The sequence below is a fragment of the Paralichthys olivaceus genome, chromosome 7, assembly GCF_024713975.1.
Source record: "Paralichthys olivaceus isolate ysfri-2021 chromosome 7, ASM2471397v2, whole genome shotgun sequence".
Classification (NCBI taxonomy): Eukaryota; Metazoa; Chordata; class Actinopteri; order Pleuronectiformes; family Paralichthyidae; genus Paralichthys; species Paralichthys olivaceus.
In genome coordinates this window covers 11133635-11159314 of record NC_091099.1, presented here as the reverse complement: position 1 = coordinate 11159314, position 25680 = coordinate 11133635, and the positions used below count along the sequence as shown (strand labels likewise).

The 25680-nt window shown below is 40.3% G+C and overlaps 1 protein-coding gene across 1 annotated transcript in view; it reads right to left on the bottom strand.

Moving 5' to 3' along the window:
* The window catches only part of LOC109624050 (voltage-dependent calcium channel subunit alpha-2/delta-1), a 58730-nt gene that overhangs the window by 2247 nt on the left and 30803 nt on the right, over positions 1–25680 (bottom strand). Inside the window, exons 11-38 of the mRNA XM_069528266.1 lie at positions 22406–22564; positions 21299–21403; positions 20727–20805; positions 20439–20488; positions 20237–20326; positions 19609–19683; positions 19221–19301; positions 18825–18899; positions 14959–15030; positions 14626–14697; positions 14253–14314; positions 13762–13838; positions 11086–11146; positions 10519–10610; positions 9554–9635; positions 9059–9121; positions 8366–8469; positions 7734–7823; positions 7572–7639; positions 7157–7195; positions 6509–6580; positions 4803–4955; positions 4183–4235; positions 3763–3818; positions 3532–3661; positions 2677–2789; positions 1862–1944; positions 1467–1546 (exon numbers count right to left, since the gene is read on the bottom strand). Coding sequence (XP_069384367.1) covers positions 1467–1546; positions 1862–1944; positions 2677–2789; positions 3532–3661; positions 3763–3818; positions 4183–4235; positions 4803–4955; positions 6509–6580; positions 7157–7195; positions 7572–7639; positions 7734–7823; positions 8366–8469; positions 9059–9121; positions 9554–9635; positions 10519–10610; positions 11086–11146; positions 13762–13838; positions 14253–14314; positions 14626–14697; positions 14959–15030; positions 18825–18899; positions 19221–19301; positions 19609–19683; positions 20237–20326; positions 20439–20488; positions 20727–20805; positions 21299–21403; positions 22406–22564 — 2336 coding nt within the window. The remainder of the gene's footprint in view (positions 1–1466; positions 1547–1861; positions 1945–2676; positions 2790–3531; positions 3662–3762; positions 3819–4182; positions 4236–4802; positions 4956–6508; positions 6581–7156; positions 7196–7571; positions 7640–7733; positions 7824–8365; positions 8470–9058; positions 9122–9553; positions 9636–10518; positions 10611–11085; positions 11147–13761; positions 13839–14252; positions 14315–14625; positions 14698–14958; positions 15031–18824; positions 18900–19220; positions 19302–19608; positions 19684–20236; positions 20327–20438; positions 20489–20726; positions 20806–21298; positions 21404–22405; positions 22565–25680) is intronic.

Below are 25680 nucleotides of genomic sequence, written 5' to 3'. Positions count from 1 at the left end.
TACCACAACACCATCACCACTTCTGCCGCTAACAATAATCATGGGTTCAAGATAATTTTATGTAGTGTCCTATATTATTTATATATAATAACCTCTCTGTCACATTTTGGATATAGTTTGACATGTTAGGAAAATAAAGCGAGGATAGGCTAGTTTAGCACTGAAAGCTCTCTGCAATAAAAGCATATTTTCCGAATTGACTAATTAATTTAAAATACTCTTGTAGTTGTAGGTGTTCCAGACCACATTCTGCATTCTGTGCATATCTGGGTCTGTGTGTGTGTGTGTCCTCATACACCTGGCTATGACAGTGTGAGACTTGTGTCTGATGGGAGTATTCAGGATATCCATGTATGCCAAAGGCCTAGGAGAAACGGGCTGGGAGTCGTCTGTATGAAAAAAGGCGAGAAAGCCATTTGAAGCTTCCTCTGTTTACTCCAGTGACAAAATGGACTGGCCTGGACACGAACCCTCTTCCTAAGAGGAGCCAAGCCAAAAGTAATCGGACACATGGAAAGAGAAAAAATGGATTCTGCCTTCTTTTTCTCCGTTCATCTCCTTCCTCTGTCATCCCTACCCTTCCTTTAGCTTCCCACCACAGCGTAAACACGCAGGCACATGACCTACAGGCCTGTTATGTGTGTGATCTACGCCTTCACAACACAACAAAAGGCTGAGTCCACAGAGATATGGGGGGTAGAAATTGTTCAAATTTGGGAGGTCATTTTAATTTCATCACATAAATGATTTATACACTGTGCTCCTTTGTTGGACTGATTTAGCTCATTTTGAATTTCCGTTGCAATCTTTTTTGTTGCTGTATCTTAAGTCTTAATGTTGCATTGCTAAAGGTAAATCTGGATGTGCTTTCATATTAATGTACTGTGTATAATAGGGCTTAATATAATGGAAGTTTTGTGCTGGTCTTTTTTGAGTGGCTTTGGAGATGGTGCTTGAAATAATTTAACACATTTAACTGCCAAGATTCAATCTGCTCTCCATCTGTTGGGGTAAAAACAATCAAAGTAAAAATAAATAAAACATGCCAATAGAATAAAATATAATGTTAGGAGCATAAGCATGCAACAAAGAAATACATCCAACTATGTGTTTTACTTATTGTAGTGGGCCATTAATGGTTGACGAAAATATGCTGTAATATACATATAATGAGTAATTGTCACTAAATATCAATGTGTTTTTGAGAGTTATTTGAGATTATAAGCCTGAGTCTGTGTTACATGACTGAGGGAAGCTTGGATGGTTATGAAATAGAATAAATGGATAAATATCCAACTGATAAATGTTACATAATTATATAATATATATTACTAAATAGATATTAAGTTTACATGATATTAAACCAACTGTGAGCATTGATTTATCACTGAATCACCTTCACCAAATATAACAGCTCAGGTTAGTGTCAGGGAAGAATAAGTGGTGAAGTTCCTACAGACACCAACCCTGAACTGAGCAGCAGAAACAAGACGAGCGGTGCGGAGCTCAAGGCAGAACCTCTGCTGATTGGACACAAGGGCTCATCCTACCAGACAAGAGCAGCAGCCATTGGGATGCACAACCGTAAAACAAGAGTGACAGATCATGAGCAAAAGGATCATAAAAATCAATTGGACAAAACAAACAATGCATGCAGGAAACAAAACAGTTGATAAAGATAAATGAATAAATCAAAGTGTGGAAGAGCAGGCAGTGGACCAAAGCTTTGAATTGACACAGAAAGCCTCAGTGCTGATTAAATCCAGGCTGAAATTGACAGAGGCCAACTGCGAAACCTCAGTTATAGAGATGTTTCCAACAATATTCTTTAGAAGAAGGCACATTTGTTGTTGTTCCTTACATTTTCATTGTTGTCAAAACACGCATCTGGCCCTTTGCGGTATCTCGGGTTCTGAGCCAGCTCGCATGGATCTGGACCTTCGGCTGAACCCACATTCTTAGGAAACTGTGATTTACCAACAGCAGTGCACATTTCACACTTTTCACAACAACAGTCAAATGACACGCAGACTTTAAATGAGTTCCAACTCATCCACCTCAACAAAAAATACACCAATTTATATTTCTCCAGATATTACATGGTGTTGTATAAACATATAAGATAGACAGTCATAGAAATACTTACTGCTATGCAGGTTGCATTATGTGCTCAATCAGTATTTATCTTTATGTCTAAGCCATGTCATATGTCTTTATATATTCCGCGTGCTACAGCAGCATATGGACGTAGTGGTGTTATTACTAACTGTTGACCTCTGATGATGACACCTTTACTGTTACACCAGCAGGAAGCTTCACTTAATCCACATCTGTCAAACAGATATCCTGAATATATATACACACATTGTACATACACACAAACACACTCCTGCTCTTAACCTTAATTCAACCTGATGGCAGCACGCAGCCCAGATGAATTTAAACAAAGAAATTTAATCTGGGAGTAACCTGAGCCTGGCTTTCATATGCCCTGCATCTGGTTTACTGTTCACCCGTGAACATTCAGGAGGGACCTACTGCAAAGACCGTAGGTGTGTGTCCTTGTATTGAGAGTTTAAATCTCTGCTGTCATATGGGGTGATGGATAGAGAGGCTGGAGAGAAGAAGGGAAGTGTAACTCTTGTTGTTTTTTTTACGAGTTGAGTGAAAGGATACAGGGTTGTTCAGCCTGTCGTAGCGGCCTGGGGTCACAGGACAAACATGTCGCCTTGGCGTCAGTGATCAGGAACACCAGGTTGGTGTTTGGCAGCTTCTCGGCACGATACATCCTGGAGAGCCACACACAGATGTGCATATGACAAATATATAGTGTGTATTCATAAAGTAATATACCTGTACTTGCAGCTCCAGTTGACATCCAATATATATTCCCCACAGAAGATTGCATTTACATACAGAGTAAACATTACACAGTATACAAGTGCAGGTGTGTATACACATTCATACCTCTTCCCTCCTCCAAGGATTGGTTTTTTATGGTAGCCATGAAAGTTTCTGTGTCTGCAGTCGTTAACATTGGGGAGTAAAGCACCAGACACGTGGGACTCATAATACCTGGTAATTACAGCCATATTTAACCCCCTCAGACAGCACAAATTGACACAAGAAAGGAGGTCAGAGCAAAGTAAATGTGCAGTGGTCCGTGAACGTGTGTATTGGCGAGTTTGAAGTGCAGCCAGAGAGAGAGAGACAGAGAGACGGAAGAAAAGCAGATAAAAGAGCTTTCGTGCCTCCCTCTGCAATTCCGGTCGCTGACAGATCAAGGTAATCTGTGCCTGATCAGAACCCATCAGAAAACAGCTGCCAGAAAACAGGCTGGAAAACAAGTGAAGAGGCCAGGAAACTAACACTGTGCTGGAGCCATCCCCACAGACCATTAAACAGGAGGATGTTCAGGAAGAAGGTACAGTAAGAGATGGAAACTCAGAACACAATGCATTCACAGCACAAGTGGACAGCTCCACTGAAATGAAGCATATACTGTACACACATGCAGAAACAGACACATACCTGGAACAGTTTCCACAGTCCAGGACGCCTGAGTAGGATCTTTCATCATTGTCAAAAAAGTACTGGGTTTGCTCCGTGATACAGCTTTCCTTAAACATGGTGTCTGGTATGTCATCATCTGCTGACTCCACTGAAAATGAGAGACAGATTTAATACAGAAAAGGAAGGAAAGGATTTCTAACAATAAGACTGATGTTTATGATTTACACAGTCACAGCTATTATTGAACACCTGCTTCCAGAAGGTTGGGGAAAATCAGCCCATAGATGAGCTGCTGGAGTATCGACCTAGACCCAGCAAATGAAAAGACAAAACCCCCAAATGAGTCTTGTATGAGTCAACACAACATCTTTAACTTGAATTTAGCAAACAGACACTTCTGATTAATTACCTCTCATCTGTCTACCGCTGTAATCACTTCTTGGGAAGTATCAATCGTTACATTCCGAAAGCTGATTATATTGCAGTTGGATAGACGCATGCATGTTGAATTTTGTGTAACTGCCCTTGTGCGACTCTCAATTACATACAAGCCCACTCCTATGCAAACTCCTACTCTAATGTACAAATGCTCTTCCACTCCCACCCACCAACACAAAAAAGTGAAAGAAACAAAAGGCAGAAGGAGACAGGCAGAACGTGAGAACTCACCAGGCAGCAGTGGAGGCCCACCAGCCGATACTGAGCAAGTCTGCAATGGTAGGCTGGAGAGGCACAGGAGAAGAAAGTCATGGAGAGTAAAATTCCAAAATAAAGCAGACAGGAATGGTAAAAAAAAAATCATGAAACCATTGATTATTTTGTGTTAATCATATGAATCCAAAACATATAAACCTAGAGTTGCATTCACTAGAATGTATAACTCTGCCAAACAGTCCCTTTATGAAACTGCATTTAAATTCACAAGATTTCAATTTTTGGTTTTTGAATATGAACCAAATTGCACGAACTGATAAATATCAGTCTACTTAACAAGATTCATGAATTGTTCCCTGCGAAATCAACAATAATGTTGAAAAATGCTCACAATGTTAAAGAAAGTAAAAGAAAAAAATCCTGATGATCTGGATTTCCACCAAAATTTTATGAACTATGGAAATCAGTTGAGTATTTTCTCAACAAGAGACGAGAACATGACCTCCTTGGTGGAGATAGTTACAATATCACAAACTTCAAGAGATAATAGTTTCTTATCAACGTTTGTTTATTTGTCCCAACAGAGTAAAAACTGGCTTATTTTATCCATAAATGTGTAAATGTGAGTGTCTAACCACATAGACGGAGCGGGGTCCTGCTGCAGCCTTGCTGTCTTTCTCTGGGTCGCAGACGGACTGGTAGTCATAGGTCTTGTTAAAGGAGTAAAGGGAAGTGTTGACCAGGTTGATCATCAGCACTGGGTCCACTTCGCCAAAGAACTGACCTATCTAGTGAAAGCACAAATCAGAAAACCAGTCAATAAAGGCAATATAAGAGTCTGCTTGAGAGTCTCTTAGCCACCCACATCACCATAGCACGTATAGAATTTGCATGTACAAGTCATTCAGGAAGAGCCCAGTCAGTTGTTTTTCGACAGCCTGTCATGTTCATGTCATAGCGTGTGCCGCTGCCATGACCTTTCACCCGTGGATCAAGTGGATTAGGTGGAGTGTGGGTGCAACAGTGTCACCATGTGTTGATGTGATGTTGCTGTCAGTGTGACAGTGCAGTTTTCAGCTCACTGAACCACGACACCAGGTTAAAGGTGAAGCCAGCGTAAGATAGAATGAAGATTGCAAATAAAAGTCTTGTAATGACAATCAGAACAGCTCACTCCAGAGTTTTCAGAAGTAGCTTGTGTGTTTGTGGAAGCCTTGATACAGTATATGGATGCGTTAGTTCAATTTATATACACATATAAAGAAAAATATATATTGTGAACTGAAAATAGTTTGTATTATTTAAAAAATATATATTTTCGTACCTATAATTCATATTAAAGATACAGATTATAATATCTTATTGGTCCTTATGTGCGCTGTACTTTGTTTTGAGTTGAAATTAATATATCTTGCAATAACCGAGGCTGACTAAAGGCTCAGATGTATTTATTTTTCACTGTGAGTCCTGTAAGATTGTTCATTGTTTATATGGACTGTGAAGAACTCAACAAAAATGATTTTCAAAGAAAGAAAATGTTTTGTGACTTGATGCCATGTAGATGAGAGGCTTAGTCTCTCCTGACAAAAGCACAGGGCTGTGATCTTTTAGCTGTGGGTAAAATATAATAATATATATATGTTTTTTATACAATGGCATAAAGGCAGCCAAATATTCTGCATGATCCCAATGGACACAAAATGTCTCGCAGGATATGAAAACACGATAGGACGGGGCTTATTCTAAAATTTGAAGAGCATAAACTCTATGCCAGACAATGTGACTTAGAATGGATCAAAGAGAACAGATGTCCTTTCTTCACTGACATGAAATGTTGCAAACCCTCCATATATCCTACCTCTGACACACAGGGGCCTCCAGCAGCCTGAAAAAGTGGAGGCAACACAGCCTCGCTGACTTCTCAGATACACAGGGGACTCAGCTCACTACAGCTTCCATGACTGACTAAAACCCATCAGAACCTTCCCTTTGATCGTCTTCCAGTGGCTAGTGCTTTACTTTGCTGGAGAAATGGATGTTTTGTTGTCCTACAGGAGCTTTCAAACAGTTTTGCGCTAACAGGACTTTCTCATAATTTAGCCGAGCCATGAGCCCTTTATTTGACCTCTGTATAAGATTGATGGATTCCTGTGACAAAGGTTAGACGATCCAGAGGTGGAGAAAAGTAAGAAATATTAATGTTGTCAAAGTCTTGATTTTGACTTAATGTTTTATTGACTGATGCTTTACTTATTACTGCTATCACTGATGGTTCAGAGAAACAGAGTGGTGCATACACATGGCTATGATGAGATAAAGAGAATGGCTGATGGTTGCTCACCAGAGAGATGTACTCATCCTGATTGGACATGAGAAGAAATCCTCCATCGTCCAGGATCACACAGTCTACATGCTGCAGGGGAAAAAGATAAAGACTTCAAAAATGCTATAGATTCAAGTGATCATGATACAGTGGAAACTGAAAATCAGTTATTTTAGGACTTTCCTGTTAGTGCAATGTATCAGTCTCATAATCTAAAAGTCATGAGTTGTAGCTTCATAAGTTTATTCTATGGGCAGAGAAGACTTACTGTAGTTGGCAGAGTTGATTGTCCATAAACCAGAAGATTGGTTGTTTGATCCCCGTTTCACCCATTCTACATGGGCAAGCCCAAGTACTTGTACAGGACACTGAACCCTAAACTGCCCCTGAGAGCTGTTCTGTCACACTGTGAGTGATGTTTAACAGTGCCAATATTTACCAATATTGTAAAAAGAGATAATAATCAAATTGAAATAAGAATTACATTGCAGGCAATAAACTTATCCAAATGTTTTTTCTTATCCTTTAATGCAATATGAAAGTTCTAATCAAAGCTGTTAGCACAGCATGGAGAAAAAGCAAAAACTCTTGATGATGATAAACATGTTATAATCAAAAGATGAAAATAAAAATTCTGATTAGATTCAATGAACTGTATTTCTGTACCTTGTCATTCTTCAGACAGCCACAGATTTCATCCTTGCACTAAGAGGTAGAAAATAAAAAGTTCATCAGTGATGGATCAAAATTGTTCTCAATCATTGGCAGCAAAGGAGCCACGATTTACATCCCCCGATTAAGGTGCAGATTCCTTGTTTCTATTCTTGTTAGCTCTATAGCTTTAAGCAAAGCTACACATCATTGAATATATTTTGAAAATGGTTGCTTGTTTAAGCACATTGCTAAGAAATTACCCAAATTCTGATTATATTTTCTTATTTTAGTGACAACTTGATTTAAGACAAAAAAAAAATACTGACAGGACAGACCAATATCATGTAGCTAAGACTAAGACTCTACATGGCTAAAAGTGTCAGAGATAGCTTATAGAACACAAATAATCTTTATTAACACAACTTACATTCAGTTTCAGAGTGGCATTTATGAAAGTGTTCATCCAGAACGAGACATTGAGTTTCACTCCTACTACTGCAAAACCAAGCACAAATCAGAAGGAGGGATGAATGAGTTGTTTTCATTTGTTTCGCACCACAAGAGACATTCAGGTATCAGCCAAACTGACCTGCTGGTTTGAGTGTGACTTTGTCAATGGTGAGGTCCACTGCTTTGCTCACGAGAATACATGGCTCAGAAACAGGCTCTCTTCCCTCTGCTGCAGTTCAGACAGGACACACAATGGAAGTGAAACAGCCTCATGGCGCTTTTTCTGAAGTTATGTTGAAAAGTACTTGAAGATAACCAGCAGCACAGTTGGAAATGAGAGATTTCTTCATCTATTTTGGGTGATTCCACACATTTTTAGCTGATGTGAGTTATTCCCGTGGAGTGGAGAGCCTGTCAGGCAGATACATGTGTTAATTCAGTCAAGTGTGGCTATGTGGCTACAGCTGCATTATACTGACATTTGCCTGTCCTGGTGTGTGTTAGAGAGATCAGTGGAGATAGCAGGAAGAATACGGAGCATGAGGGAGGGGTGGGCAGGGATGAGTGCTGAAAGACACAGCGGGAAGAAGAGAAGGATTAAAGAGAGTGATATCAGAGGCCCGAGAGTGTGATCTTTGCCAGCAGGGTTGGGATGACGTCCAAAGGCAGGAGAGAACAGGATAGGCTCAGTGCCAGACCACACAGAGGATCATCGTGCACAGAGAAGTGTGCATACATACACATTGTCTGACCCCTTTCAAAAAAACTTACTGTTGAAAGATGGAGCTGTGAAAATATAAATTTCATTGTCCAGTGTCCTTTTGTAGAAACTGGACTCGTATGTCTCAGGATTTTCGCTCCACTCTTCCGCAGCGCTGGAAACATTAATATAGACACACAATGTTATATATGGACAGTTATATGCATTAAACACAAGAGTGAATGTGTTTGATCTATGTGAACACTTTATATTTGAATCTGCAGCCAAATGTTAGTCATCGAAGACAGAGTCACGCCCAGTGCAGCTGATATATGACAAGGGCCTGATCCATTAAAAGCAATAACAATTTCATTATTTTATTGTCAGGAGGATTACACATTCGTCTTCTATTGGAATGTTACATTCTGGCAAAGTGGAGGCCCCCAAATATAGTTCAGAAACAAGCAGCTGAGAGGAAATTGAGGAAAATGAGCTGCGTTTGGCTGCTGGATTTGTGGATTTGACCCATGTCCTGTGCGGGCCTGGCAAGCTCCGGGAGTTCAGCTGAAAGTGTCTAATCCTCCTTGTTCTGGAAAATTACCCAGTGGAGCAGGTGAGTAAATGAGCCAAAAGTGCTAAACCTAAGAGTCGGTGTCTGTTTTCATCTCACTTCAATGAGACATTTGGACAAAAGTGGCTGTGCTATTTCAAAACGCAGGGGCTAATTCTAGAGGTGAAAACTGAGAGGTGAGAGAAGAGAGTACCTTTGCGGGTAGACTCGCGTGATTCCTCCATCTGTTGCTACAAACCTGGCGACAATCCCATCCCTGAGCAAACGGGAAAACAACAGCGAATCAAAATCAAAGTGAATCATGCAGCCACGCATAAGTGTTTAAAGCTCAAGAGTCGCCCATCTCTATATCTCCTAATGTTAAACAGATACCCTGTGCATTGTGTGCAGAGAGGCATACCATGAGAGGAAAGACAGATGTAATAATTATACTTTCTTTGCATTTCTTGGCAGAGCTCAGTGTGTTTGGGTGTGATGTGCATTGTGGGCTTTTGCTTTCATCGTGTTTTACTCGTTAGACGTGATCAATTCACCCAGAGCAGAAAAGAATGAAAGAAAACTGTCATGAAAAAGGCATCGACTATGTTCATGTAGGAAATGTAGATAGGGAAAAAAGGAGTTAATAAAGTCTGAGAACTAATCTTTCAATTGCTCAGAACAGAGATGAGCAGAAAGGATTCATACTTACACACTCTGCTCATTCCAAAGTTTAACCAGTTCAGCCGTCAGACCTGCGTCCAGGATCAGCCGACTCACAAGGGACACGTTACCTTAAAGACACCACAATGACCAATGACAGCACTTAATAGAGAAATATGGTAATGGAAGCCTGTTGTTTAAAATATGGACAGGGCAAAATGAAAAAAAAAAGATGTGCTTTTGGCTTGCACAGGGATTTCTGCAGTAAATCTGTCCAAAAGCCAACAGTGAAAATAATGGGAAGACTAGTGATTAAGTGAATGGAGGTGAAAGTCAGGCTCTGAGAAAGAGCAGGTGTGTTTAACCAAATCTTCTCCTCGGACACAAGGGGGGAAAATGATATTGTCAAGAAATCATAAAGTGGGGAGACCTGTTTTGTGAAGAACTGGCTGTTGTAGCTTTAGGACAGAGGTGATAACAGGGTATTGAATTAAATAGAAAAGTACTTTTAAGAGAATGATATGTGCATATTTAGTTCAAAGCACACAGTTCCAATACGTCTATTGAGCACTGTTTTAAATCATTTCCATAACTCCATAACTTTTCATGAAGACTCAACATACTGCACAGCCTGTAGCAGGAAAAGCATTAACGCCTGACTATAAGACTTGACCTTGGGTTAAAATGTATCAAGGATACCTCGATCCATTAGCTTGATGACGGTGGTAAGCCATACTAGGAGTGGGATCCATTAGATGATGATGAATCAAACATTGTGAGTCACTGTCTAGCATGACAGCATCAGGCTTCTAGGAAACTCAGTCGATGTGGCTGATGTCACTGTGCTTATAGACCACACTAATCTAATAAGCCGAGTCACGGGTTGACCTTCAGATGTTGACCATCGTGAGATAAGGGGGGGAAATTCTACCAAGATGATCAATAAAACGTATCAGTCATGAATTTCTACTCAAAAACTTAGATCTGCACATATCAGAATGCAACATGACTCACATGCATCTGGAGTGGTTCTATCGATGTACTGGTTGAAGTCGAGGAGAAACTGGGTGTTGTTGAGTGACAACTTCAGCTCTTTGCAGTACTCCCTTAAGAAACATATAGATCAGGTTCAATCCATGTCCTCAGATAGCATCTGGCCTTCTTGTGGCCCGGACAAAATGCACTTGAGCCTAAAATAGCAAATGTGGCCAACGTATGTCCCACAACAAACTTGGGCCTTTTTTGGCAAACATGCTCTTGGCAAAGTGCAATCTGGATGTAAACCTAAAGTGGTGAAATTGTGAATATGGCCCAAATAGCACAAAACAAATTAGGGTCACCTTTGGCACCTTTGGTTGGCATGAAGTATTGCTATAGCTTACTTGTGGCCCAGAGCTGACAAACAGGAGTGGACTGCCCAAGTGCTATGGTTCCATTAGGTATATGTGCCAGATGACAGTGTGGCAGTGTGACTGTGTGGGACACATCTGGGCCAAAACCATGCTGTTATGTGGGATTATATTCATTCTCAGTGTTGTTCATAATGAAAGGGGGTTGTGCAGTAGAGTAAGGGTCACTCACCTCGGTGCGATGTAGGTGTGACCAAATTCATCAAACCTTTCCAGCTGCATCGTCTCCATAGCTTTTGGAAAGACAAAAACATCTGGTTTAGGCTTGTCATTGACAGAATTGTGAAGTATCCCACTTTATTTTTACCACAGTAGGTAGATCACAGTAAGTGCAATAAAGATTATTTTCAATTTATGAAATGATAAAAACACTGGTATTCATGCTGTGAGATTTCTTGAGTCCAGACTCACTTGGTTGTATCAAATTTTAAAGAAAATGCAGGGTGATACATGGACACACCCCCCCCCCCATGCATACATACACATGCACAGACACATAAAATATTGGCCAGATATGAAGTGATGGATTAAGGTAGAGAGTGTGGATGGAGGTGCAGGAGAATAACTGACTGAGAAATACTTGCCTTCTTGCCCTGTTGTGACCCAGGGGAGAGCGAGATGAGGGGAGGAGAAAAGTGGGGGGGAGACAAAAGATGATAAAAATCCATTCATCATGTGAAAAGTGATGTCATACCTCAGAAAATGTGCTGAAACTCATTAATATTTCCCATAACTTGTAATAAGATACTAATCTGAAATGGAAACACAACAGATCTAATGGACGGACTTTAAATAAGAAAGATGGAGTGCACTTTCTAGGAACATAGAAAATAAAATGATAAGTAGGGGGGTTATATTAAGACAACATGCAAACATAGTAAGTAGTAATGAAAGGAAATTACTTCACTCCATGCGTTGTCTGCCCTGGCTCTGGATTTCATTTAAAATACTGTCTGGTAATTCTTATCTCGTAAATGACATGACAGGCACCGATGGCCATCATTCACTGCTCTCTTAAAATGAAGACAGTTTGGACTTGGCCTTTAAAATATATGAAGTCGTGCGGTGCAGTCTGCAAAAACAATTACTGAGCACTGAGCTTCCTCGGGGTCATGGAAATCTGGTGCAGGATGAAACAATGTCCTCCACATAAAACATAACAGGCAGTTTCATTGTCCTTCTGACACTTAAGACTAAGCGGGGTGTCGATAAGTCTAATTGCTTTCCACACCATACTCTTTCTCTCTATTTTTTGCTCTTTAATTCTTTGTCACCGTCTCTCGACAACCCCAGTATCAGATCATTTATTCAACAAATACTGTAATTTGACTGTATGGGTGAAAGCCCCCCCTCTAAGTTCATCCATCACACCCTTGGCTGAGGAACCTCCCTCATGTATTAGCAGGACAGGTGGCTGCAGGAACCACCTACTGCAGGGAAGTGGTAAGATGGATCGAGGTAGAGGTGGTCTGGCTCCAGCGTGAATCTCTAAACGGCTGTACAGAGAACTTTAGAGTCCCCAAATCCCTATCGGAGCAGTCTGTGGCAGCAAGGCATGGTGTGTTACTTTCTTTAACAGGCCCGTAAACGTTCTGACAGCCTTTATGGCACAGTGACAGACTCGTTATGGTAGAGAGGGAGAGATGCACGGGCCGGAGCGCTCAGTCAAAATCTCATCTGCTGGAATAACTCCGCCATTAGGAGTTTATGCTTTGTGGCGTCACATCAAAGTTATGAAAAATCCAATGAAGCCAGATGGTTCTGTGCTGAATCCTGTGTTTTTCTACTAATTACAACCCTTGATCAAAGCGTCCATCCGTACTTCTATAAAGGGATCATTAGCATTCGTGCCTCACTGTTGTCTATCCATCCATCCATTCATCTATCCACCTCATATATTAAATACTTTGTGAAGTACAACCATGCAAGCAAGTGAAGCACAAACATGCGTATGTAGGAAAACAATTAGTACTTGCCCCAAGTAGAAGCTGTACAAATTCAGCGTAGAGGCAGCAGAGAAGGGAGAATGTGGCATCAGACAATGCAAAAAAAAGGTACAAATTGTGACTCTTGCATGCACAGCACAGTGTGGGTGTAAATCATTGAGTTTTATCCTTGTGATTTATGAGAAAATATTAGTTGTGTTTTGAGCTGTTAGGAGAAGCACCCACGTTGAATCGTTCAGAGAGACAGCCTTGAGAGCACAAAGAAATATGTAAAAGAAAAAAAAGGAGGGAGAAGAGAGATTTTCGGTGAAATAAAGACAACGAGGTGAAGACAGATTTACAGATTAGATAAAGAGAGCCTGACAGAGAGAGAATAAAAGTCAAAGAGGTAAGTCTGTCTGTTTCTCTTAAGATGGGCCTCAGGACAAGGACGTTTAGAGATAGAATTAGTTGCTGGAATATACTGAAAAAGAGTGTAGGAGAAGATTAGTTTGGTAATTTAGGCATGGCGATAACGAGCAGGGAGAGGAGGTGAGGGAGGTTTGTCTTCTAAGCCAGGAGGAGGTCCAGTCCAGGGGAGTGAAGAAGAAGAGGAGAGCGAAATGTGGACAAGATCAAAAGAGCCAGTGCTTTGGGCTGGGTCTGGCAGAGGGGGAGCATGTGTATGAGTGTGTGTATGTGTGGGAGTCAGGGGCCGACTGACCAGCGGGTTACACTACAAAAGAAAAGCTCAGTGGGGATCTGCTGATCTGAGCAGCGAACACAAAGGAGTGGCTCCAGCGAGTAGGAAGAAATACAAAGCAAGTGGAGACGCTCAAGTGCACAACCCTGTGAGATAGCTGCACGTGTGGTGAAAATAAAACCTGATTCATTTTTATCATGAGGGTGTGTGTTATACTTACACATAGCTTGTTTCATGTCATCCCCCAGTTTAGCTTGGATGAAATGTTCACTGTATTTAGGCAGAGCGAGAGCCAGGCTGCAGAAGAGACAAACAGTCAGAGTGATGATGATGCTGATGATGATGATGGTGGCGGCATTTTGTGGAAGTATCAGAATTATTTTGGTTGTTTTGGAACACTCAGAATAACTTCTTGACTTCAAATTCGCACAACATTCAAAGCAGTATCTTTCTAAAATGTTGTGTGAAGCACTTTAAAATGTTTTAGTCAAACATGATTATATTGTATTTCTAGAAACCATGCGCAAACAATTTACTGTTAATGTTTTTTCCCATTAACCAAACACAGACTGATGTGAGAAACAAGAGAGCGACCCCTGTTGGTTTAAACAGTGTCCTCCATCAGCAGCAGTGCTCTTGGTAGTTAGTGATAGTGGGTCGTCCTCAGTCAAACACCTTAGTGAAGTTTTACAAGATATTACACTCACTCACCTGTAATCTGTTCCATTGACTGGTCCCCATGTGTAGGTCCTGATTCCTCTATCTATGTATCTCTGCCAGAGATAATAATACACACAAGAACTGGCATTTAGAACTGATTTCTAATGCTAGTGTCATGTCATTTTTCTTATAAATTTTTTGTAAAAAAAAAGATCAGTACTTCCTACTGTAAAAATAAACAAGCTTAAACACAATCAGTATCTATTTACATTTTTAAATCTCCTGTACTTTACAATAACAGAGAGCAATTCTCCAGGATGATATGCATCTGCTGACATACATATGATAGGAAACCAAGAGAAAATGATCAAAACATTAAAAAAGTTCCCAGCATACTCCCAGCATAGAAGTGTTTTCATCTTACCTCATCCTGAGTTTTCACCAGAGTATGAATGGTGCGCTCGCCGGTCTCCCCGTCGATCATCATTGTCCTGATCTACAGGGAGAGACGGAGACGCAGACAATTTAGTTTAGTTTATCAGCTGATTTGAAAACATTCTGTTTCATCACTTCATACTAACAAGTTAGGGACACTGAGTAAATCACCAACAGAGACTGTTCATGAAAGCTTTATTGGGAGACATGAGACATCTGGTGTCTGTATACCTGCCTGAATGTGTGTGTGTGTCTGTGTGTGTGAGTGAGTGTGTGAGTGCGTGTGCTGGTATGGAGAATTCCATATATTTGCATACTCTACCTCCACTTTGATGTCATTTTCGAGCTCTGCATCCAGGAAGTCAAGAGTTACAGGTTCCTGGAATTTAGGATTCTGTAGAAAGGGAAACACATGCCACAATTTAATACGACTACACACAAACAAATCAAATGACACATGATAGGATTGATTCAAAAGAAAAAACCCTTTACTTTAGGCTTATCATGAGCCAAGTTTGACTGGAAGCAAAGTTTATGATGTAATAATAACCCACATTCAGATCACTCCATCTAAAGCGTGCTGAGCTGATACAGTAAAATATAAAATGCAGTGGACCATTTAACTCTTGTTATTCAGAGATGGGTTTTTATCATGGCAATCAGCCACAGAGAGCAATTTAATTCTACGACTTCGTAATACCATTGCATAAAATAACGTATAGTGGACATCAATTATTTGAGCAATCATGTTCTTTTGGGTTCAATTCAGGAGCAGTGCCAGTTATTTTCCTCTACATGAGAATCAAATCAAATCCAAGGTATAAAGAATCCAGCGGGTACCATATGGCAGCTTTTTGACAACACATCTGTGACACCAGACACAGCCGATTTAGATTTGATACAAAGTGACACTGCACCCCATTAATGTCCTCTCTTAAAAACCCTATACGTCTGAGTGGCTTTATGGTGGTATAAAATAGTAGCAGTAATCTAGTGCCTCTCTATTAAACAGCAGTACATGGAATCTGATACTGGTCTGTCCTTGAAATGTGGGGTGATGTGATGAGAACATAGTATGGGTTACTTTTAAGAATGTATTTGGTTGCAGGTTTGCAGAAATCATGCCCCTAAATGTTTGTTTTATTCCTTTAGATTGCTGAAAGTGAGTTTTTTAAACACTTAAATGCTTAAAATGTGAAACTGGAAGTGCTACCTAAAGTAGACTGAAGCGAGGAGTAACTTTCATGGTGATGCTTAGTCTGGGAAAAAGGATAAGATTAATTTTTTCCCTTCAACCTTCATTTCAACAACATAATGTTACAGTAAAAAAAACAAGAAAGAAATACAGCTATGTGAATTTACAGTTCCAAAGAACATTTGCACTTTATTGACTTGCTACTAATCCTAAACTAATTTGCACCTTCTGATTTCCTAAAGCACGGAAGGTAGCTAGCACACAAACTAAAAGGTTGCAGTTCTCAAAGTCTTTCTTGACATTTTGGTATAGTTTGTAGTTATGTATATCCATTATTATTTGACATAAGTCATTGGCCAAAAATGAAGTTAACCTCCCACATGTAGTAAATTTGTTGGTGCACCCCTGGCTAGACTAACAGGCAGATCTGCAGTCAGCTTAAAATTTGACTAAGAAGGTAGCTATACGTACCCAACTCAAATTAACTTGTACATTTCAGTTAAGTTAATATATTCCTTTTATATGATCTATTGATTTGGGAAATGACTGTCTATTTAAAGTGTAACTAATTACGATCTCTGTTTTAAATAATATGTGACAAAATTACTTGTATTCTGCTGCTCCCCAACACTGCTAGTATTTTATCACAGTATCTCTTCATTTTAAAAGGAGGCTAATGCTTTAACTAGAGAAAGAAAGTGTGAATCAGTACAGTGCAAAAAAAAGCAATACATGGAAGACTATAAATGGCATGAGTAGAGTTCCTTACATTTGGTAGTAAGTGAAATTAAATGGAGCAGCAAAGGAAGACAGTGAAGGTGATGCATGTCAACAAGAGAATGAGAAAAGAAAGAATGAGAGATCAAGCGACGTTGGGCTGACACAGAATGAAACATCAAACACACACAAGGAAGACAGCAGGAAATGGGAACAGCGGATGGTGTGAATGGAAAAGTGGAAGAGATCAAAAAAGAAATATGGAGTGAGAAAAGCAGAGCAACAAGACTAAAAAGACAGGATGAGAGGGTAAAAAGAGACTTGTCAGCAAGAGATCTGAAGAGGTGAGCTGAAGCATGAGATCAAAATAAAAACACTACTGCAACAGAAGTGTGTGTGTGTGTGTGTGTGTGTGTGTGTGTGTGTGTGTGTGTGTGTGTGTGGTGTGGGGTAGAGAGAGAGAAATGAAGGGGAAATGTTCAAATTGCTCAAGGTCACCATCAGCATTCACAAATGTTGATTCACTTAGACAGTGATTGACTCTTACACACAATGGCTGGTGGTGGTGGTGGTGGGTCAGTGTGTGTGTGTGTGTGTGTGTGTGTGTGTGTGTGTGTGTGATTGCATAAAAGTGCCAAATACTATCCTCAAATGTTTAAAACCATTAGGAATGACATGCAGGTACAACCTAGGTGACTATAGGTGACAAACTAATTACCAATGTATCTCCCTTCATTTATTTTAATATCAAACTGCCACAATTTTTTCCAACACAGACACAAATACAAAACTCACACACTTTAGAAGATCCTTCACAGCCCCTGCAAAAAGTGCTGCTGCTCTACTCTACTACAGTATATCTATATTGAAAAGTATAGCTACAGGAACACGATACAGAAAAATCTACAGTGCTACGTTTAGGGACCACTAATTCAATGTACTGCATTATACCTCTACTTTGTCTCACCTCATGAAAAGTGACAGCATACTTATTATTGAGCCTGAGCTTCCTGTTTCCAATCCTTTTCTATGGAAATTATAAACACAGATTCATAGTGATGCATTTTAATGTCTACAGATGTGTCACATTGTGCTGTGGGGAATTAACAAAGCATTATTATTATATTATTATATATTTTTCACTCAGTATTAAGTAATAGCATTATTTCTACACATACAACCAGAGTTAATATTTCCACTCACTAAACCACTGTATAAATACCCTGCATCTCTAGTTACCTTATGTCTTTTCTTGTCGACTATCTCTAGATAAACCTTTTAGCATATTATAGTAGCATATTTTCATACACTACTAGTTCTGTAAGATCTAAACTTGATTAACTGCACTTTGAGAAGAGTGGTGGATTGTCTTGATTGATTACATTGTGGAGGGTTGTGAAGTGATGGATGGGATGTGAGTGTGTGTCTCCAGGGATCCAGTGTTTCAGATTGAAATGCAGAACTTAGTCCTGGGCAGCACATGGCCTCTAAGCGGCCTGTCAGAGCTTGCATTGCCTCGGGCTGAAGGTAGTGAGAAGGATTTACTGAGGGGTTGGGTTGGAACCTCTCGTGGGGGTCATGGCTAATTTCTGACAGGGTTTCATCTTAATACCTGCCAGTGGCTAGTTGTTCCGCTGCATTCATATGAGGAGCTAAACGACTCAGGGGGCTTTTGGTAGTTCAACACAGGCTAAGATACAAAGTCAGTATAGTGACGATTTTCCACTCTATACTTCAAACTTTAATGGAGCTATTAATACTGTTGAAATCATTTAATTGTTTGAAGGTGAGCCAAAGGTCTCGTACAAGATACCCTGAATAAGTGAGAAAATACCAACAGCAGTGGCATGATGTATTCTCATAGTGGAGCAAATGAGTTTAGATGGGGTGTACTATTTTCACTTTAAAACACATTATCTCCACTATATGCCACAGTGTCTCTTTTCATCCTTCATTCTTAAACATATATGCCAGTCGGTTGCCAAGTCTGCATATCCTTCATATCTATTTTACCCTGCATGGTAATCAGTGACCTTCTAGCTGACGTCTGAGGACTGATGATATCAGGTCCTGCTCTAACTTGGCAGTGGTTTCTCTTTATGAAGACTGATAAGCACATAGAAAAGAGCCCGCACCATCTGCTAGCCTGCATGCTATTCATTAAGTGCAAGCAGTTGTTGTGTAACCATGTGGAATACTTAATAATATTATATAATGTTTCATGACATGTACCTGCCGGGCCACACAAAGTGGTGCATTTGCCCGGCTGTCGTTACCTTTGGCTGGAGATTTGGGTGCAGCAGGACATATCCATTGGGGTCAATGGCAAAGTAGTATCCATTTGGACCAATCTGATACAAAAGATGAACAGAGGAGAGGGAAATTCAAACTTTACGTCCAAACAAACCACACAATGCTTGTACATGTCCTGTGCTGTATATAGACAACTAGTATAACAGGCAACAAGGTGACTGTAATTCATCACAAGAACATTTTCTTTTAAGGTTGATTTTAAACAGGCTTTATGAAAAAGAACAACACACAAATCACTCATTCATTGCCACGTGGTTCAAAGAATGAAAATGTTTATCTCTGGTTTTTCTCTTTGAGCTGTTCCATAAAGCAGAACCGCAGTCTGCGTGCATGTGATCACACATGGGTGTTAAACTCACAGTGAAGCGTGGCGTGAGTTTCTTGATGTCATCCAGAGACACGTCGATCCCCATCACACCAAGAATCAATTGGTTCTGGTGCTAAGAGAATGGGAGAAAAAGAATAATAAAAAAAATGCTATTGGAACGTGCTGCTGGCTCCACCCACAATGTTTTTGTCTCAGAAGGTAGAGTGGGTTGTCCACTAAAGAGAAGTGCAACGATTCTCCCCCATTCCGCGTGTCCTTGGGCAAGATACTGAACCCCATCTTAACCCTGACAGCTGTGCGGGCCGTGTGGGAGTAATGTGTGATAGAGAAAGTGCTGCACATTTATGAAATGTGAGTGTGTGAATGCGTGAGTGTTCATCAAGACTAGATAAGCATTTTATAAATACAGACCACTGTACCTCGCCATTCCTTTCATCAACGGTCATGGTTCTATTGAAGACAGGGAGTGTCCCTGTGATGACCAGACCCAGTTCCTGATGGAGATAAAAGCAAACACACAACTTCTCAACTTGGGAATCTTATCACGTTAAAACAAAAACACTATTTCAGCATCATTCAACTGTGAAATATACAAGGGGTGATTGATAAGTGTGTGGCCAAAGGAGATGAGTAATAAAGCTCTGGCTACGTGTTCAGCAGTTTAACTCTTTGTGAGATATTGCAAAACCTTTCAAGTTAATATTTCAATTTAATATTCATGGTGTTTCTGTTTCACCCAATTGAAAATGACGGGTCAGCATTTTCTGTTTAAATGGACATCAGCCTTTGTGCAGTCATCTGCTGAGACTTCCATGAGGACATGGTGTCAACAAGGGGGGAGGGGGTCCTTTCTCACAGCATGGTGAAGAAGAGGAGCTGAATTAAAAGATGGCAGAGAGAGCCTGAGGGTGATCACCATCATTGACGAGACTGGATTCATTGTGTTGTTGAAAAATAAGTGAACTGGGTTTTCTAAAATTGATACTTTCTCACTTGTAGAACATGAACTTACAATCACCCCTTAGGACTGAAACAGTGATGTCATACCAGAGCATCAAGGTACACATTAGTCCATTGGATCTGTTTGGCCTGCTTGTCTGCCAGAACCATGGGTCGCCCCAGGACATCCAGGTACTCCTACATTCGACAAACAGGAGCATTGCATTTCCCAGATTAAGGTTTCTGTGCAGACAGAATGGAAACTTTAAATGATGAATGAGGAAATGAATAAATCATCTACTAAATGTACCTGCGTGTTTATTCTGATGGCTCCAATGGATGGAATCTCATAGAAGTAACCTGGCGAAAAGGATGAGACAAAAAGCTTCTAGAACGCAACGGATAACAAATACACATCGAGGAAATGGGAAGAAATTATGCAGGATATACATTTGTAGTGGGTTAGGTGTATCATTAGACACATATTAAACACATTTGAAATAATTAACTGAAAATAAGCATGATCAATTTAATCTAATTCTCAAATTAGAACTCATTGACAGTAACACTCAGTGCTGATGTGTATTACGGACTGTACCTTTGTTGGAACAAGCCATCCACTGAATGGGTCCTTTGTCATAGTTGTGTTGTCCGACAGAGAAGGTGAAGATCCTCACCTGGAGCACAAGAATCAATTCAACAACATTACCTCTTACTACACACACACACACACACACACACATAAGAATAAAGAAAGTAGAATAACTGATTTGTTTTTTCTAAACTCCTCATTTATTTAAAGTTTTAGTTATTTGATGATTATTTGATCCTGAATACAAGTTCTACCATATTCAACAGACAAACTATTATATAATCTCAGTATTCTGCATCATTTATTTCTGATTAACAAGCATATGTGTGTGTGTCTGTGTGTGTGTGCGTGTGTGTCAGCAGGTCTTTGTTTTACACAATATGCAGAAAGTCTGCACTGGCTAAAGTTTTGGGTAAAGAGGATGTGCGCACGGATGTTTCAACCCAAAGGGAGCTCAAAAAGGCTGAGTCTAATAAAAACTACAATAGGAGCACATCCACACAGATAAAAAGCAACAATTCACACTGCAGTATATGCCCCTTTGTGTGTGTGTGTGTGTGTGTGTGTGATCTACATACCTTTTTGTCAGCATTGTATTTCTCCAGTATGGCCTGAGCTCTTTCCTCTCCTCCATCAGTAAACAGCATGATGATCTTGTTGCAGTTTGCTCTGGTCACATTTTTCTAGTCAGGGGAAATACACATTGATACTATGACTACTGTGCTGGTGTTATGCCCAGGTAACAGCATGGCATAAGGCGGATACTTTCAGTCTTTTTACACACTGATTTATATACTGTTTAGATTTTCTCCTTAAGCTTTACTTGATACTTTACTTGATTAACACCCCATGTTGATGAATCTAATGAGGTATTTGAAAAAACAAAATGCAATATGCACAGACAATTTCCATCAAGAAATGCATATGCATAATCCCCAGTGAATGAATCCTGGTTATTTTGTTGAGCTCCGCAACTTTTCTCTCTGGTCGAGGCAGATGTTCTGCCGCCCTGAGTCTGAATCTGCTTGAGATTTCTCCCTGTTGAAAGGGATTTTTTTCATCTGCTGCCAGATGCTAGCTAGGAACTGTTGGGGTCTTATTGTAAGGTCTCAACCTTTGTGCTATACAAATCAAACTTAATTGAATTTCTCCATCACCAGTTGAAATTAAAAACAATGTGCATCATTACAACTCAACATTTACTCTCCCAAAGATAAAACCTTTTATTTTGAAGATCCACCTTCCTTTCATATCATCAACTCTTGTTTGTTCAGTCCAATACAAAAAATGTGAACGTTGCAGCGTCATGGAAACATTAGCAGGGCTTCAGACCAGACAGTTTCTATGCAACATATCTAACTTACTATGTCACTAACATCATGTAAAAGATCAGGTTTTGAGTTGATTACACATTCATCTTGAGGCAGTTTGTCTCTATAACTCAATTTTATGATAATTCTTATTTGAAATGGTCATTCATCTGTAATATCAATCTCTTTTTCAATGTCTGGACTGTTGAGTCGAGATAACGCATTCAACCAGCAGATGGCAGTGAAAGACAATACTACTGAAAATATGGAGGCATCACAAGTAACATTCGTTCAAAAAGCTCCTGCTGCACATTCTCACTCACACAAAATGATGTGTTCATTTCATTTAAAAAACAGGAAACTATGAAATCTCACCACAGAGAGCTGCTCAAAAGCAAACTCAAAGCCTTTTGTGTAGTTTGTTATTCCTTTAGCTGTGATGTTCTGCACGGCGTCCTTCAGCAGCTTCTTGTTCCTCACGTTGGCCTGAACCAGGTGATCGAAACACGCCGTCTTCTTCACCCTGGTGTTAAACTGGGAGCAGAGGCAAAGATATTTAACCTGAACATATACATATGTAGCAAATGATATAAATGCGACACACACGCACAAACACACGCAAACACTCCCACCTGGCCTTGGCTGTTATTAGGCAGTGGTAAACAGACACATTCATCAAACCCCACTAATTGCTTCACATCCTTGGAGCTCAACGATTTGGTACCCATGGAAACAAGATTCTGCTAAACAAGAATGAGGTTAGTCAGCAACACCATCTTTTTTTTTTAAAGGTGAGTCCTCCCCATTTCCACCCCACAGCACACATATGCACACGCACACAAACACACACACACACATACTCCACCAAACATTGATCAGCAACACTGAGCTCTGCTCCAAGTCAAACTGATATTTTCCCTGTTGTTAAATATTTGAACTGAAACTTTAAATTGGGCCTGAAATGAACACGAAGGATATTGTTTAAAGAGCTTACAATGGCAATAAGTGCAAATGACAGAATACATTATATTACAGAAAATAGTACATAATAAGAGTGCCTGAAGGACACTGGACAGCAGTGTAGTAAAGAAGCACATCTATTGCGGTGCAGAACTCTTCTAAAACAATACTGCACCTCATCGATCTCAGCTAATCAATGTGTCTCTGCGAGACGGCCAGTAGGGAGGCTTGAAACACTGATGTGCACAGACAAGCGGCGAGGCAAAAAGAGCCTTCGCCATTTGTGTGTGTGGGTGAGTATGTGTGTTTTCAAAGCCTTGAAGTTCCTTTTAGATTGACTAATAGACACACACATCTCTATTGGACTGAAAGGATGGCGGCGGCACCACCACACAAACACATATGCGCACCACATGCACACGTGCAGATTTAATTGAAGCTCAAACAATTGCCTGTGTAGACCAGACGGGGTCTTTTAACACATATTCTATTAAAAGGGAGAGGAAGGTGAGGTGGAGATGTGGGAGGGTGAGGAGCAGAAAGTGTGAGGAGAGGACAGAAACCGAGAGGTGGGAGGGTGTGAAGACTTGATTTATAAGCAGGAAAATGAGAAGGTGTATCTCATATAGGAAATAATGAGCTCACACGCTGTACGTGACACAACGTTACTATTTTTGTCGATAAAAGTGAAAAAAGAAACATACTGTAATTTCTTAAAAAAAACACACGATTGCTTTGTAAGATAGAGTTATTGGCCTTGCACACAAATCTACTACAAATTCCACTGTTCCCTTGTGATCCTATTACAACAGCTTTTATATCTGTGTGTGTGTGTGATGGTCCCGGCCTTGGGAATGGATTAGCGATGACACAAGAGAGAAGGCTAATCTTCAAGCCCTAATCCCGCTGGACTTTCCGCTACTCTTGTTTGGTGCTCGGGCTCGCCAACCACACTGATGCCGGCTAACGTGGATGAAATTCTGGATCGGCATCTCAGTGAGGTGCCAGGTTGAGGAAGAAGCGAGAACACAAGTGAGAAAAAAAAAAGGATGAGCAGAAAGGAACAGACATCAGCATTCTTCGGAACCGCCACAGCTGTAGAGGAAGTTTGCGTGAGCATCTTCCATGACCAAATGCCAACTTAGTCCCTAGGCTACTGTTAATGAGGAGGGATTTATGGGTAATATCAGAGATTAATGATTTAGTGTCAGGTTGCAACACCCTCAGGGCCAGACACAGGGCGCTGTGTGTGTGGGTGTGTATTAGTAAGTGAGTCAATGACAGAAGAAGGAAACAGATAGGGATAGACGGTGACAGAGAGAAAGAATAATGAGTTTTGGTGGAGGAGGAACAAATTGACCGCCACTGATTTATAGTTTGCTGACTGATAGATTGAGTGGCAGAATGAAGGTAATTAAAGGATCAACCCCATTTACTATAATGTATTGTTTTTTTAAATTATTTTGATAGGTCGTGATAATTACACTCACCAGTTTACTTTACTGACATCTGACAATGAGAAACATTGTTAAAAGAAAAGTCAAGATGGAGAAAGAAACATCAGCGACCACATGATCATACAGGCTGTAAACAAACCACCAGGTCAACCAAAGATATGAGAAGTCAAGAGTGAATATGAAAAGTACAACTCTAACAATATCTATTATAAACATGCATCACATTAATTAAAATGTGTTGTGAATGTCGTTGTGAATACAGATCAGGGGGATCAGGGTTTTTGTCACTTTCTATATGGAGTTGGGACAAAGGGTGTTGTTCAAAATGTTTATTGATTTCTCCGAGTGTGTGCAGTTTGGTGCAGGTCCAAATAAAAAAACGGATCAAGTGAATGTAAACCTGGTTTCATAAGGGGACTGTTAAGTGCTCTAAACATGCCACACTCATGCCTATGTTGTCTACACTGCTGAACTTATTGTACTGATGGCTCTTTGTTCCCAGACCTCAGAAATGACTTTAGTAATAACAGGATTATTGTAACCAACCAAACCCAAACTGTAAAACAAAATTAGCACTTAAATCCATTGATTCGCTGCATCCTTCTCACAACGATACACATTACAAGCATTGCACTGTTTCCAATGAGGAGGGAAACAATCCAAACAAAATCAAAATTTAGTTAAACGTAATTCTTTTAACTAATCTCTCTAATCATGTCTCATTTCTTAACAACATACACACACACAAGCACACGCAAACAATGAGCTCCCAGATAATTGCATCTTTGCAGAATCACAGGTCCACCGTGAAACAGAATAAATTGTGTCCGAGACAAAAGGGTCCCCGGGGACAGGAAACAGAGTCCGAATGACAGTCTTTGTGCAGAGAGAACGAAGACAGCTCCGGTCTCTATAAAGACCCATCTCAATAAACACTTCACAGGCAACCACCAACGCATCACGCCATCCTCCTGATTGGCTCTCTCTGAGCTCTTTCTGCAATCACACGTGTGGACGGCCTGGAATAGATGGTCAGAAAATGAAAAAGTGGAGGAATGGGGGGGTGATTGGTGGGTGAGAAAAGTATAAATGAAGGGAAAGAAAGTGGGAGTGGTGAAAAGAGGAAAGTTGTGGCGTTGTGTATTGATGAGTAGAGGCACACAATGTACAGGGAGATCCTTCATTGACACTAAGAGACGAATGGGGGTGTATGGTGAAACACTGAGAGGAATT